The following is a 14,169-nucleotide window of genomic DNA, read 5'->3' as shown; positions in this document are numbered from 1 at the left end:
TCAGCAGCAGCAGCAGCAGCAGCAGTCAGCCAGCCAGCAGTCACCAAAAAGAAGATCTCCAGGTGATGATGATGGGCAGGCTGGCTGTGCGGGCCGCCGCCTGAGTGTCGCGATCGATCAATATACCGCGCGGATTACGGAGGCGTCAAGGATGGGTCTCGCCTTGCGCTCCACCTTTGCCGCGCGGAAGTCACGATAAATGACGAATTGTGATAGGGCATGCATTGTCACAACGATAGACCATTGTGCTTCCGAAACATGAAAAAAAGGGGACAAGTCAGAACGGTAGCCTCAGTCACGCGGACTCAAGTGTGCCCGATCGCACACCTCGTTCAATCATTTCCTCCTGTAAGTCCCGGATTCAGGGCCCCGGGGTCCTGGACTCTCCGGAATATCCGCTGGTAGATCCGGCCTGGTATTATACTGTAGACATGTTTCCCACTTTTATGATCTCGGTACGCCTCCCTCCCCAGAAGGGCGCGGCCTACGCATCGAACAACACCCGCTTCCGGCCGCGGACACTGTCCACCGCGAGAGCGTCCAGCTCCTTGTCAATCTCCATGATGTCGAGCATCTCGAGCTCCAGATCGCGCTCCATTGCGCCCTCGTCGAGCACGTCTTCGTCGTCATCATTGCCGCCCTGGTTATCGGCGGCAGCGTCGAGATCGCCCAGGAGCGACGAGAAGCCGCCAGCACCGCGCTTGCTTGGCGTCTGAGACGTCGCAAGGCCGCTGCTGACACCTGACATCCCGTTCTTGGTGGCTGGTGCCGTCGCCGACGCCTCGATCGGCTTGTCAAATAGTCCTCCCATTCTGCCCCGTGAGAAGGCGCTCCTAGGCTTCGAGGACAGGTTGTACTCGATACTGTTGGGCTGAGCTGGACGCGGATAGACGACAATGGCGCTGTTGTCACGGGCCTTCAGGCTCGCCCGGGCTCTGCGTGCCACAACACCGCCAATCTTGGTGCCAACCAGCGACTCGCTCTCTTGCACGATGACCAACCGGCTCTCACCCTGGACGAGGACTTCGACGGGCAAGCCCTCGTTGCCTGTCGCGCTCAGCCCGCCCGTCTTGATGGACCGTACCAGGCCCGTCACTCCCGTGCAGCGTTCGCCCATGAGTCCGGCGCCGAGGTCGGTCAGGCGCAGCATCCGCGTCGGCTGCGCGCCACCAAAGAGATTCCCACCCGCCGAAGAGCCTTTGCGGTATTGGGCTTCCCAAAACTTCAAGACCCCCGGAATCGCGAAGACATTCTCCGATCCGCCGATCCACAAGACAATGCTCTCGTCTGATGAAGTGGTGGTGCTGCTGGGTAAGGGAATGACAGAGACACCTCCCTTGACCGTGACCAGGCGCTCCGGGCCATATGCTGTATTCAGAGCCTCGCGGCGCGTGTGTGGTGTCATGGGCACAAACTCGGAAGTGCCAGCAGATGTCCTTTGAGCGCCGGGGTTTCGCAATGGACTTGTGCCTTCAACGTAGCCAGTGACGCTGAACTCTGTCAGGGCATCCCCCTTGATTCCAGACCCAGTCTTGCCAACCAGGTTACCACCCTGTGGCGAGTGGCCATTCACGTCCCAAATACCCCACTGGCCATCGGCGAGAAGGACAAAAATGGCACCACCATGGCAGATCCACTCGGCAGCCAAAATGGGTTTCCTGGACGAAGTCGGCCGTATGAAAGGCGGGTAGAGAGAGATGAGCCAGGAGCCTTGTGAGGGAAATGGACCTTCAGAAAGATCATCTGGCGGCATCGAGGCTTGTGCGTAGTCGTAGATTCTGACCGCGTCTGGCGAAAAGTTGCACAACAGCTGCGAGTGTTGTGATGGGCTGAATGAGACTGACGTCAGTGGGCGCGGCAGGTATTCAACCTGGAAAGGGTCGACTCTGGACCCGTTGGCACCTTCAAGAGGAACGTCCCACAGCCGTAGTGTCCCGACTGCCTCCTTGGTGTGGGCAGCAACTACAACCCGCGGACCAGATTGGGCTGTCGATTGCGATCTGTCGGTGGACTTGCTACGTTCAGACGACGCCGAGATCTGCACCAGATTCAAGGCCAGGCCCTGGCTGGCTCTCTCCTGCCCGTTGAGCAGAGTGACCGTCTCTCCCCATTTGCCATTGCCAGCCTTGCCGGCGAGAAGGTCCTCCTGAAACTCCTTCCGGGCCTTGCTCAGCGGTGAGGGTGGTACCAGGGGGAGTGTGATGAGAAACACCTCGCGACTAGCGGACGATACTGCAAACACGATCTTCTCCTTAAGAATGCTGGTGCCGCCCCACGCCGCGCCCTCCGCGGTGCACGGCCTCATCGGCAGGGTCGCAATATGGTGCACAGCCGTGCCGAGCGACAGGTCGAGAGTCTGCGTGATCTCTTGGTATGGCGCGTCTTCGTCGAGCACCTCCTCAAACTGCGGCCTGTCGACAAATGTATCGCTGCTCTTGCCATTCGGTGCTTCGTCCTCTTCATCACTATCGAGAATCATGACCGCGTCCTGTGGCGGGTTGCCGTTCTGCTTGCTGGCGCCGCGGCCATGGGCGGCTGCCTCCTCCACCTCGGCCTTGAACCGCCGCCCGCCTCGCCATACGATTGTGACGCCGTCTTCGTGTGCGTATAGGAATATCGTGGCGCCTTGCGGGGAGAGTACTGGATAGGTCTGGACAGCGTTGACGCGGCGCAAGAGGTTATATCTGCATCGCGGGAGAGTGGTCAGTGAGGTTGGCGCCGAAAGCTAGAGGCGCGCCACCCACGTGTATTGCGTATTATGCGCCGTCCGCCGGACGCGCGGCTGCGAGGTCGCGACCATGTCGGCGGGCTGGGCAACGCTGGAACGCTGTTGCTGGCTATGTTGATGACTCTGGGCCCTCAAACAGATCGCACGGCAAGTGACCGCAGTGCTGAGATCAGGCGGCGTTCGCGATACGTGTCGCAGATTTTAGTCGAGTCGCATGTTACTCGGGACAAAGTCGTGGTCGAGCACAAGCAGCAATATGTGAGGTGTGCTGGTGTCGTGAAGACGTCAATGTTTGGGAGCTTGTTGACGTGCCCGTGCTCCAGAGCTTCTGCGCTGCAGTAGCCAGTCGAAAAATAGGTGGGTCCGAGGAGCACGCGCCTCTGGCTCCAGGGCTGCTGCTTCACGGTGCGATGTGGAGCGCTCGCAGCGTCCCCATGGGCAAATCGCTCGCTCATCGCGGGATCGTGGTGAAAGCACAAGGAGACACGCGGGAGGACTGCATGGCCATCATCCGCGGTGCATAATTGATCTCATGAGGTGCCTATCTGTGCCCATGCTGGCGAGCAGCGTGAGCTGTCTTTTATGTGGATGCCCTGTGTGTGTCATGAGCTGGGGACCAGCGCAAACAGCTCCTCCTTGCGCGAACGGCCACGCCACCAGTACTACAAATCTTGAGCCCAAAGACCCAGAACTACCACGCAATGGTAAGGAGAAGCCCAAGAGGCCGAGTCGTCACGTTTCAGTCCGCCTCATAAGGCTGTGTCGACCCAAACGAGCACACAATTTCGATGCGGGTGCGCAGCGTGTCATGTGAGATGCCCAACACCACATGAGCTGGATCATGACGAACATGGGTAGCATTACCCAACCACTAATCACGAGTAGAACAAAGTGGATTTCAGAATACTGGGGTAAATATTCGCAATGGCAACGCACGCTATAAGCTGAACAAGAATATCACCAACAAACAGCTTAAGACCCAGCCCAAACAATTCAGGGTGATATTAGTTCAATACAGAAAGCAGCCCTCTCATCATCTTCTCCAAAAGGCCCTTGTAAGTTGCGGTGCATTATATAGAAGCGGTCTCGAAGTCGAAATGAGTCGTATATTTATCCTGTATAGAAAGATATAATATCCAAGCCTACGTCATGGATGATATGTACCAAGACCAGGCTGAACGGGTGTCGCCACTTCATTCCAGATCCGACCACCAAATGTCTAATGTATCAAAAGGAGAGGCCGGGATAGCACTGAGCAGCAGCGTCGCGGAGATGTCGGGCATATTCGCCTGATAATCGAGCCGAAATTCCAAAAAGTTTTGTTGCTAGTCCGTAACACCGGGACAATAATTGCAACGCCCGAGGTCGTTCGGTCGAGTCGAACCTCCTAATAAGAGCAAAACCCAGTGAACGCCGTCGATGCCGATGAGAAGCAAAGGAAACAAGCGAGAAACTCGTTCGTCATGAGAATGTGCAACGCAATCGTTGCTTATGCGTTGGTGACCTGGAGAAATTGTCAGTCAAGGCTCGTGACTGGTGTTACAAGTGGAATAATATGCCTACCCTCAGGATACGACGCGAGTAGTCTTGGTTGTCTGCGATGCTGCCATCGCTCATGCGGCGGTTGGCAATGACCGGGTCCAGCCGTGAGTCGGACATGGAAAGGCCATCGCTGCTTCCGGGCGGCTTGCCACCGTTGATGAAGGCATTGACGGCAGCATTGCGGCGGTGTTCCTCCTCGATCTCGTTGTTACGCTTGCGGCGCATGAAGAAGAATACACCGCCAGCAACACCGGTGATGGCAAGAATGCCGACGACGACGCCTACCGCAATAGCGACCGTGGGCGGGCCACTACTAGAGTTGTCGTCTGTAACTGGCTGAGCAGATGGGGCAGCAGTGCCTGGCTAGGTGTTAGTATCATCGTTGAGCCAAGGACTGCCGCAGGGCGTTTACTTACTGCTTGAGGCAGCAGGGGGGGTTGTCCCCGAGCTGACGGGAGCGCTTGAAGTTGTGTCAGGCTCAGATTCACCAACGCTGACCCTGAATCCCGTGTTGTAGACCGTGAAGGTCCCCAGTCCACCACAGGCATGCTGGTCGTATCCGGGGCAGGGCTCGTTGCATTTGGCCGGGGCGACTATTGATGAGGAAGGCGGATACTCGTCGCCACAGTAGCATGTGCCTGAATAGGTCGCGGCCACGGCCTTCTTCAGCTGGTCCCGACAGACCTTGTTGCACTCGCCCTGACTGTTGAAGTCCACAGGTCTGCCATTATCCAGCGAGCCTTTGCTCGAGTAGCAGCCGTGTACGGTGTCTGTGCCCAGGGTTGGGGGCTTGATGGGTTGCTGGACGCCTAGTGCAGCAGAGGCAAGCAACGGGTTGCAGGCCAGAATGGCAGCAATAGCTAGTTGGCGGAGCATCTTGCTGGTAGATCTGATGCCCGATCAGGATCGGATAGGTTCAAAGAAGATTGCTGAGCAGGATCGGTCCAGGGAGCAGATGAGTGCTCTGCAGGCCCGGTTTGAGTGTGAGCCTGAGGAGGCGGATGCGACAGTGGTCGAGCGAAGTGCCGCAGACTGGCACAGCGGTCGATAGGTACACCTGTCTTGATAATACAGGTCTGGTCCAGACTCGAGAAGTCTACCGACTGAGGCAATCAAGCGGTCGGTAGGGCGAGCCAAGTTGGAGCGACTAGTTGATTGAGCGAAGTGTTGTTGATTCGAGCCAAGCAGTTGAGGCCAAGGGGCACCGTTCGAGCGGCTGTCGTCGAAGTCGTTGTTGTTGTTGTTGTTGAGAAGTGAGCTAGCAAGAGCAAGGCGTGGGTATGAGAATACAGGGAGCGCTGGACAACAAGACGATGAAATGACGAAAGACTTTCGAGTTGGATGGATAACGAGGGACGGTGGAAGGAGTGGACAGCCAGCTGAGGGAGAGATGGGTACTGCTCGGGCTGGGAGGTTTCAAGAGGAGATGGGGAGAGGGGAGAGGAGAGGAGCGAGGACTGGGTGGACGGACAGCCAGGAGGCATGACGGCCAGGGCCCTCGACGAGCAAGTGGAGCCAGGCAGGGCATGCAGGCAGGACCATCAAGGGGCCCGGCAGGAGGCCAAGGGGGGTGTGTCGAGTTGAGTCTAGGCAGTGAGTGCCCAGCCCAAGCGTACCCGGCCCGTACCCTGTCTGCGGCGCACCGCTGGCCGAGATACCCTTCAGGGACCTTGCCGGCCGGCCGTTGCTCGCGCGACAGCTGGCTGGTCAGGCTGCGCCGCCTGCTCGTGAGCTGGTGGCCGGGCGATGGTGCATTGCTGCTCAATCTGTGCGCCAGTCCTGGCGAGAGAGGGGGTGTGCTGATCGGTTTCGAGTTGTGCTTGGCCGGGCACGCGTCAACAGGGGAGCCCCTGGCCCGGCGAAAACTTGTTGGCCCAGACGCAGGAACCAGGACCGCCGCCACCGCGTGGTTGGCCCCCGACGAGGCCTACCCGGAAGCACGCCGCCAGCATCTGCGGTGGCTCTTGCGGGTGCCCAGCCAGTCAGAAGCGGCGTGTGCCTGTGCCGAGGGGACCGGCAGGTGGGTGGGTGGGGCCTCATCACTCGCGCCAGGAGAAAGAGATGCCAAGGGTGGGGCCCTCACAGTGCCTGGCGGCGTCGTGGTTGGATTTGCATGCCTGCAGCTTGTGATGCACGCACCCAGCGGCTCCCTTTGTGCTCTTTGTTGTTGATGCAACGTGCATAAAACCTGCAGTGCTGGGCATTGGCCCGCAGACTCTGGGCCTTCCAGGGCAGCTGTGCAACGGACGGGTCCATGGATGGGGATTCCACAGTTGGGTTGAGTGCCACAAACCGAGACTGGCGGCTCTGCGGTCATGCAACCTGCCCCCGACATCCATCTGGACAAACACTCGGCGTGACCGCTCTCTGCGCCTCTGTACTACAGTCCAGCAACGACGGCACTCCCAGGGCAGAGCCCACCGAGGCATGCCAATATCCTCGAATAGATGAAGAGAGTGTTCCTGGGCAATCAAGTCGGCGTGCGTGCGTCTATTTGCCGTTCGGGGCGCAAGGGACCTTGTGCAGACAGTGCCTACTTTGTGCTGCAGCACAGTGCGCAAGATCATGATCATCAGGAACATGACCCACTCGGGCAAGCAGTGCTGCACAACCTGGGCACTCCTCCACCTCGCTGCATTAACCTCTCAAGCTTAAAGTTGTGCACAAGGACTCTTCCTGTTGCAGCTCGAAACGCACACACGGCAGGTCAGCTTGTCCTATTATCTGGGTGCTCAGCCCAGCATGATTCCGGTCTGATCCACGATTTGCGTCAGACAATCCTCATGTGTGTTTCTGCGCCGCCACCCGTGCTTGTCATCGCGGCCGCCGTTACTCATTCGCGGACACGAACAGCAGCGACGCGTCGTGGACCAGCGGCTTTCCCCTATCTGCATACTGTAACCCTGATCTGCCACCTCGACGTGGTCTGTTCCCAACGCGATGCCCGGATAGTCTTCTGAACCACATGCGGTGGATGTCGATCCCCATTGCCTAACCGCAAGGAATGATGCGCGGCCACCCGCAGCCTCCACAAACGATGTGCTCGGCCCCGGGATCCAGAAGACGCAATGCACATCGGTCGTATCAACCTCGCCTTATGTGCATGCGATAATCTCCAGCCTAGCCAGGTTTGCCGGTGCGATGTTGACCGGCGTTGTCAACGCAAGCGGCGAAGATGTGCAACTTTGTTGAACCAAAAGTCGTGTCCAGCATGACGCGGACAACAAAGCCACAGCTGCAAGCTCTTGCGATACTACCCAACTGATCACTTTGCTTCGTCATGATCTGTATACGAGAGAAAATCTTCATTCTCCGTCTCGAAGCTCCCCACCATGGAAATCTGGTCTGCCTGGTCCATGCCTTATCAGCTTTCTTCTCGTAGCAGACCGGCGAGCTAGGATGGTCGTACACGTGCGATGCCATGCATTCAAGCATCATCACAGCCCTTTAGCTGCGGATCAACGACTGAGTCAACAGGCCACGACGAGGTGACTGCAGCAAACGTCGGGTGGGAGGCTGCGGAGGGGAGACGCAATCTAATTCCCCGAAACGCGCCTAGTATCAATATTTCTTTTTAACATGGTTTGGACTTAACCACAAGCTGGTGCTCGTCCGAGTATCTATCAGAGATTGGTATCATCGAGGACGACGACGGACTCTCAGTATCGCGACTCCCAAAGCCAGCAATCGTTTCATCACTGGTCAGTCCCTGAAGGCATTTCAAACCTGTCCAAGTACGTCGACCTGATATGGAGCTATGCCAAGCCATGAGCCACGTCAGGCTCGTGTGCTTACGGCGGTTCAGTCGATGCAAGGACAGCTTGATTTGGTCTTGCGATGGCCTGGACTTGGCCCCATTGGGTCCACTCCATCTGTCAAAGGTACAACGTACAGGCGAACAAGCGAGTCCACTCGTTCCAGAGGCCAGTCGAAGCAAGGGGATATTTGAGATTAGGCTGCCAAGCAGCAAGCTCGCGCACCTGTACGGCTTCGTCCCGCCACGACAAGCGGTCCTCTTGCGAAGCAGCAGCCAAAGAAGTTCAGATGGAAGGATCAACTTGACGCTTCGCGCATGGGCTTGAAGCTCTCAAGAATCTCGGTTCCGGCTTGATTGGGAGATCCTCCGCATGCTTGAACGCGCGTCAGAGTCATTGCATATGTGGGACCGTGAGGATGTGTAGTTCGGCAGACCACATTTTACCACTTGTAGGTTCGGTCTACAGTGTCAAGAGCCACCGTGCCATGGTCGAGCTGCTTCGCCACCACGAGTCGCTGCTTCGTTCAGATGCTGAGGGTCCAGCATGGATGGCCTGGATGCATCGCAGGAAAGCTCCCCCACGCGAGTATGGGTCCAATCCCGGCCCTGCAGGTTCGGTGTTCGTCTGGACTGCGAGCAGTGGCAAGGATTCTTAAAGGTGTGTTTCCAGATCGTGCGACCCGTGGTCGCAGCATCATGCTAACTAAGCGTACCTTAAGGTAACAAGCAATGTGACCAAGGCCATTTCAGCGATGAGAAGGGCCACGAAGCCGTGCTTGGCTTTCAAGCTCGACCACTGCTCGACTACTTCTCTGTTCAGCGGGGAGCCCAGTGACTCACTACTCGAGGCTTTTTTCAATGCAGTTAGTGAATGTTTCTCAATGTTCGGATGAGCATCGATCATGCTCCCTCTCCTCGAGTCCTGGCAGGCAGCGAAGACGAGGACGCGCCATGGCGGCGCGCCGTCACTGGCCCGCCGTTTGGGTACCGCTTCCCGCTGCCTGATGGCGCTTGGCGTGCGTTGGCTCCAGGGGCTGCGGCGGCGCCACGCCCTGTCACCAGCGGGCGGCAGCGACGGCTGGAAATTGCGCCATGGCGCAGCAGCCCACCCACCACGGCGCAATGTGTGTGTGCACTTGCATGTGTGCATACATATTGTTATTGCTCAACGGCCGGCCCGGATTCGCATCGTTGCACCCCTGGCCAGCTCATTGTCCGGGACTGCGCTGATCAGAGTCAGAGCGGCAGGGGTTTCCGGGCAGCGGGCGCTGGGTCTAACAATCGATGCTGACCATCTAGCAGAAACAGCACGCACTCATCACGGCTACAGCCGCACTCGTTGGGAATTTTGCTGTTGGTGTGAGCATGCAGGCCAAGCTTGGCTGTCGACACGTATCGGCTACTTTTTGAGACACGCCACTTGGAACCACCGGTGAGCGGGCGTCACGTACGCCAAGTGCGCGGCATAAGTGATTGTTCTCGTATCGCGTCTTGAGTTCAGGTCACGACTGCAGCTCACGGCATCCGGCATCGCTTCAGCCCTCTCGTGTCAGTTATGAGCCTGCTCGCCCTTGGGCACTGAGTGGCCCTGTAGGGACAGAGCAGCATGCCATGGCAGTGTGCTGTGGCGCGCACCAGAGCATACAACATGGCACAATCTGGAAGTCATCGTCTGGAGAGAAAGCTACTCGTGTGCCAAAAATAGCCCGGATCAGGGCTGAAACACATACATACCTCTTCCCCAAGCCATGAAATCTGGCGTGACATGCCAAACAGCCGGCCATGATTTCATGTCTACACGAATGGTGCGAAAACCCGGAGCATCCGCTGCTCGGCTGGTTCCGCGAGGGTTTGTCTGCGGCGGAATGTGAGCCCCCCCCCCCTTCGGGACTGGCACCTTGTTAGTTGTCGTGTAGTGCGGCCATGCGATACGTTGCAGCTATGTGTGTGACTTGGCAGTGGCCGATGCCCCGGTGGTGGTCGTTGTCGTCCATGAAATCTAGTCACCAGTCCACGGTTGGGGCGTTGCACGAGCGTCGCGGAAGATGTAGCGTCGAACACTGATAGCGCTGCACAAGTGATTGATCGACCCGAGGGCCTGGGAAATTGCAAGTCAGAGAGGAAACAAACTCCAGGACCAATCTGTGCAGATGACCGAGTCTTCCTTTCAGGCCAGAGAGTGATAGCAGATAGGGAATCAGTACTTGGCTTTAGTAGCTCAAATCATGGAAGGCCCCCAGATTCCAAGCAAAGTAGGAATGTTCGTGTGATGAGATGAGATAGCCGAGTCGGGGTTCGGGCAATTTGACAACTTCTAAAGGTTTCGCCCCAATTCCCGACGCTGTGTTCTGTTCACGAGACGAGGGAAGCGTGAATGATGGATGCATTCGCGTTAAAAATGTGTGGTTCTTGACAAACAAAATGGGGAAGAGCGGCCGACTGTCCGTTACAAATTCTCAGATAGCCCAACCTCAAGTCTGATATGGGAGAGAGAGAGTCTTCCACTCCAGCCCTGCCCGCGGAGAATGGGAGACTTGTAAGGACAATCAAGAAGGAGAGGAGGGATCAAAAGAGGGACACGCAGGGTGTAAGGATCTCAGGGGCTTGGGCGCAACGTGTGTCCATTTTTCATGATGATTATTCTACCTGCTGTGATGCCTCACGTTGTACATGATCGACAGGTGCCAATATGGTATTCTTAAATCTGGTTGAAAATATCCTCTCGGTATGACCCTTTCGACCAGGCGAGTGACTCACGACGCACACTATGGAGATACTAATTGTGTAGCTACATGCACAGCGGCCCGGGGACTTTTCGACATTGTGGCGCATATGGTCTGAAGCCTTCGATGTATTCTCGGGATTGTCTGAACGCCAGCAGCTTGGTTTCTCGCGTCCGGAAACAAGACAGTGAAGCCCGAGATGAAGTTTCACCATTTTCTCTTGTAATTGAGTTGTATATTTGTCCACAGCACATTCGGCTAAGTGGCTGTGGAGGACGATCACAATATTTAGTAGCCGCCCCCCTTATAGCCACCAAATAAGTACGGATTATTATTAACACCACATTAGAGTGTAGAAATAGATATTTCAAACTCGTTTCGGTGTGATCTGCTGGACTAGGACAGTACTCTATGTGGCAAGATGAGGAAAACTCTAATCATCTACAAGAAAGAGCTCACCGGACAGCCAATTCGAATACAGACCGTTATTTGGTCTTATGTGATATATGGCATTTGCATTATTTAGTGTATGCTAGATCTTGATGTTAAAGACATGCGATATGGATTGGGTGTGCCTTTCACAAAATAAAAATCCTTCTGCGTTGTAGTGTGGGCAAGGAAGCCGCCTGCTCACCCATATCTCAATACATTTGGATGTGAGATATGCCAGTTCACTCGTGTCGCTATCATCAACTAGCAGAACAGGATTGTCTCGACGTCAACATTTCCGACAAGCAGTGATTGCCGTTTGGCCAACCAGTAAACTATAGCAATGTCAGCCTATCCGCGAAGGATGAAATCGACGAATCTTGGTAAAAAGTTTGTAATGGTCAGTTCCGCATTTCCATAAAAGTTGTCAACTGGTGATGATAGCTGATCTGCGTTGGCCGCCTCTTCTCGAGGAGCAACACAATCCGAATGTTCTACCTTGATGTTTTTCAGAGGAAGACAAGCGGAAATTGAGACTGAATTCCAATCCAGGGTGTTTTCCTCCTGATCGGACTCGGCTGCCATGGTTCACCATGAGTGGTACATTTGGAGTTTGTAATATCTGGAACCAACGAATTCGGTCCGTTCCCAGCCGAACTCTTCTTGTGTTATGAAAGGCGACAATCGGAACACCTGGCTGGCGCACTTGATAAAATCGTGGCGCTAAAATACCATTTTGCAACTGATCTATTACTGACCATGATTATGAGAGGCAGTCGTTCTATTCACTTCGAGACCGCCCGATGCACAAGGTTCAAAGAGGAGCGACATCTTCATTTCAGACCATGAAGAACTAGACAGCTCCAGGGAGTGTTCCTCTGCATGGAAATCGTATTCTCAACTGTAGCTACCTGTACCAATTGCATTCGGCAGAAACATTGGTCGCAACAACCTCATTACTGTCTCTAGTAGATGTTAATCTTTATCCGCCGAATCTTCAGCTTGACCCATGAGCAGTATCGTCGTGTCATGACAAATAGAATAAAAAAGAAGTCTAAGTTGTGTTGTGGCTCAACTTGGCTCCCTGCACCGAGTAGCCCAATCTGACATGCTCCCAAGTGTGAGACCAGGTCCTCGGGACTCCTGTGCAGTACTGGCATGCCCCGCGGCTGGGAGACAACCTCCAGTTAGCCTTCCCGCGCGCCTCTCTACAATGTGCGACCAAGATACCACGATCAATCCATGCCTCGTATGACTGCTGTAGCCATGGGGGTGGTGGGCGTGTTCGCGCAGCGACTCTGAAATACCTTCGCTCGTAATCGGGCTCTTTCTCCGCATTCCACATCGGCCTTGCCAGTCAGACTTTGTGTGTTTGCAGGCCCGTGATGCCGCAACATGGCGACCTCGCTGGTGTGGAACATCTACCTCCTCTACCGTCATTGCTCCCGAGCAATATCGTGCAATGTGAGTGACGCCATACCTTTACTGTTGTATTGGCTTTAAGTCGTGTCTGTCGACAAATGAGATCTGTTTGCAGGACATGAATCGTGCTTGATAGATTGTGCGGCGGCGTCCCGCAACTCCCATGTAATGTTCAGGTAGCCGTTGCTGACGGCAGTGTTGGCAGCGAGCTGGATCCGCCATGGCGGCTGCGTAGGAAGCTCCTTGGTGGTAAACTACGTACGAACCCACGGACGGCGCGGCATGCGGAGTCGGGCAGGCAGGCGACCGGGCCACAAATTGCTGAAGCAGGCCAGACAGATGTGCGCGCAGCGAGGCGATGCGACAGCAGCCCGCCTTGGATGGTGACTCTGTCGTCATCTACTCAACGGCCGATGGTAGCTACGGCCTGGACGACAAGCTTGATGTGGATCATGATTGCGAGGACGCGCTGCATGGCGAAGCGGGGTCTGCTAGTGCTGGTAGCCATGTTGGCTGAACGACCGCACGGCTGTGAAGATGATGTCTGGGATAGAAGGAACTCTGGAGAGTATGCGCGTGCGTGGCTGGGTGCAGAGGCCAGGTTGGAGGGCAATTGATTATCGACTTGGGCCAGGCCAGGGAACAAGTAGGTAATGTGAGGATGCGATGCCTGGGAGCCAGGTCTGCACGAGGACAGGACGTTGTGCCGGATGTTCTTATATTTCCATCACGGGGCACAATTGCGATGCAACCTCAGGCCATACCACGAGGCCTTATCTCTCCAAGGGAACATCCCCGCCCACACCCCCTCGACCCCTCCACTCCATCAACTGACTTAGTGACTGACCGACTGTCACCCGTGCCAACAAAGACAATACCTTACGGCATGTATCTGCCAGACTAGCCCCTCTGCAGGGCGCGACCCGCTAAACGGGGGCTCCTCAAAGGCCCGGGCCGTCGGGCGCGGGAACCGCCTCTTGATGCTCTTCAGACCAGACCAGGCCCCATGCCCGGCGGACCACTCTGTGTTTGATCGAGGGTGCCTTTAATCTATTCTTGTGCGCGGCAGGCCCTGCCAACCACCACCTTCCACGGTGAGAGCCAAGGTGAGCAGGCCGCTGCCAGAATTCGAGACCTTGCCTTGCCTGCAGGGCACTGCCGGGCGGGCTGTACACAGTAATTACAGGTGCTGGAACGCTGAACGCGCAAGCGGGCGGCCCCTTGGTGCACACCCGTGTTCCAAGCTACTGCAACTCGTACCGTCGACCCGTCAACTTTTGAACCCACCCACACTGCACACACACACACACACACACACACACACACATCCTCCTCGCGACACCATCCATTGACTGCCCCCCACCACATCAAGACCACATGCATCATTTTGTTCCTCCTGTGAACCATGAAAGGACCCCCCTCCTTCCCGGGTGAGGTCAGCGGCGTGCATGGGCCGAGACGCTTGAATCAACCTCCTCCCACCTGCCGTGCTCATGCAAGAATCGCGCCATGGACCCCTAGCCCACGCGCCCGTGGGACCCAAACATGGCTCACTCACAGGTCTCGAC

At 56.2% G+C, this 14,169-nt stretch overlaps 4 protein-coding genes across 4 annotated transcripts; all 4 read right to left on the bottom strand.

Moving 5' to 3' along the window:
- Positions 1-341: 341 nt before the first annotated feature.
- B0I36DRAFT_128765 (uncharacterized protein) lies at positions 342-3,025 on the bottom strand. The gene is made up of 2 exons (XM_046148167.1): positions 2,745-3,025; positions 342-2,684 (listed from the first exon to the last, which is right to left on the bottom strand). Exons 1-2 carry the CDS (start codon positions 2,798-2,800, stop codon positions 485-487), a joined length of 2,256 nt encoding a protein of 751 aa, XP_046011426.1. The 5' UTR covers positions 2,801-3,025; the 3' UTR covers positions 342-484.
- A 1,242-nt stretch (positions 3,026-4,267) lies between these two features.
- On the bottom strand, positions 4,268-5,146 carry B0I36DRAFT_245207 (uncharacterized protein; the record flags this gene model as incomplete). The annotated part of the gene is made up of 2 exons (XM_046150135.1): positions 4,268-4,629; positions 4,687-5,146. 2 exons carry the CDS (start codon positions 5,144-5,146, stop codon positions 4,268-4,270), a joined length of 822 nt encoding a protein of 273 aa, XP_046011425.1.
- Positions 5,147-7,086: 1,940 nt separating this feature from the next.
- On the bottom strand, positions 7,087-7,359 carry B0I36DRAFT_325114 (uncharacterized protein). Its single transcript, XM_046154197.1, has one exon. The coding sequence runs from the start codon at positions 7,344-7,346 to the stop codon at positions 7,155-7,157; it is 192 nt and encodes a 63-aa protein (XP_046011424.1). The 5' UTR covers positions 7,347-7,359; the 3' UTR covers positions 7,087-7,154.
- A 5,645-nt stretch (positions 7,360-13,004) lies between these two features.
- Positions 13,005-14,169, bottom strand: B0I36DRAFT_410860 (uncharacterized protein; the record flags this gene model as incomplete). The annotated part of the gene is made up of 3 exons (XM_046161924.1): positions 13,862-14,169; positions 13,688-13,768; positions 13,005-13,284 (listed from the first exon to the last, which is right to left on the bottom strand). Exons 1-3 carry the CDS (start codon positions 13,948-13,950, stop codon positions 13,005-13,007), a joined length of 450 nt encoding a protein of 149 aa, XP_046011423.1. The 5' UTR covers positions 13,951-14,169.

Source organism: Microdochium trichocladiopsis (assembly GCF_020744255.1).
Source record: "Microdochium trichocladiopsis strain MPI-CAGE-CH-0230 chromosome Unknown B0I36scaffold_6, whole genome shotgun sequence".
In the NCBI taxonomy this organism is placed as follows: domain Eukaryota; kingdom Fungi; phylum Ascomycota; class Sordariomycetes; order Xylariales; family Microdochiaceae; genus Microdochium; species Microdochium trichocladiopsis.
Note: the sequence above shows the minus strand (reverse complement) of the source record. Positions and strands in the feature narration are given on the sequence as shown.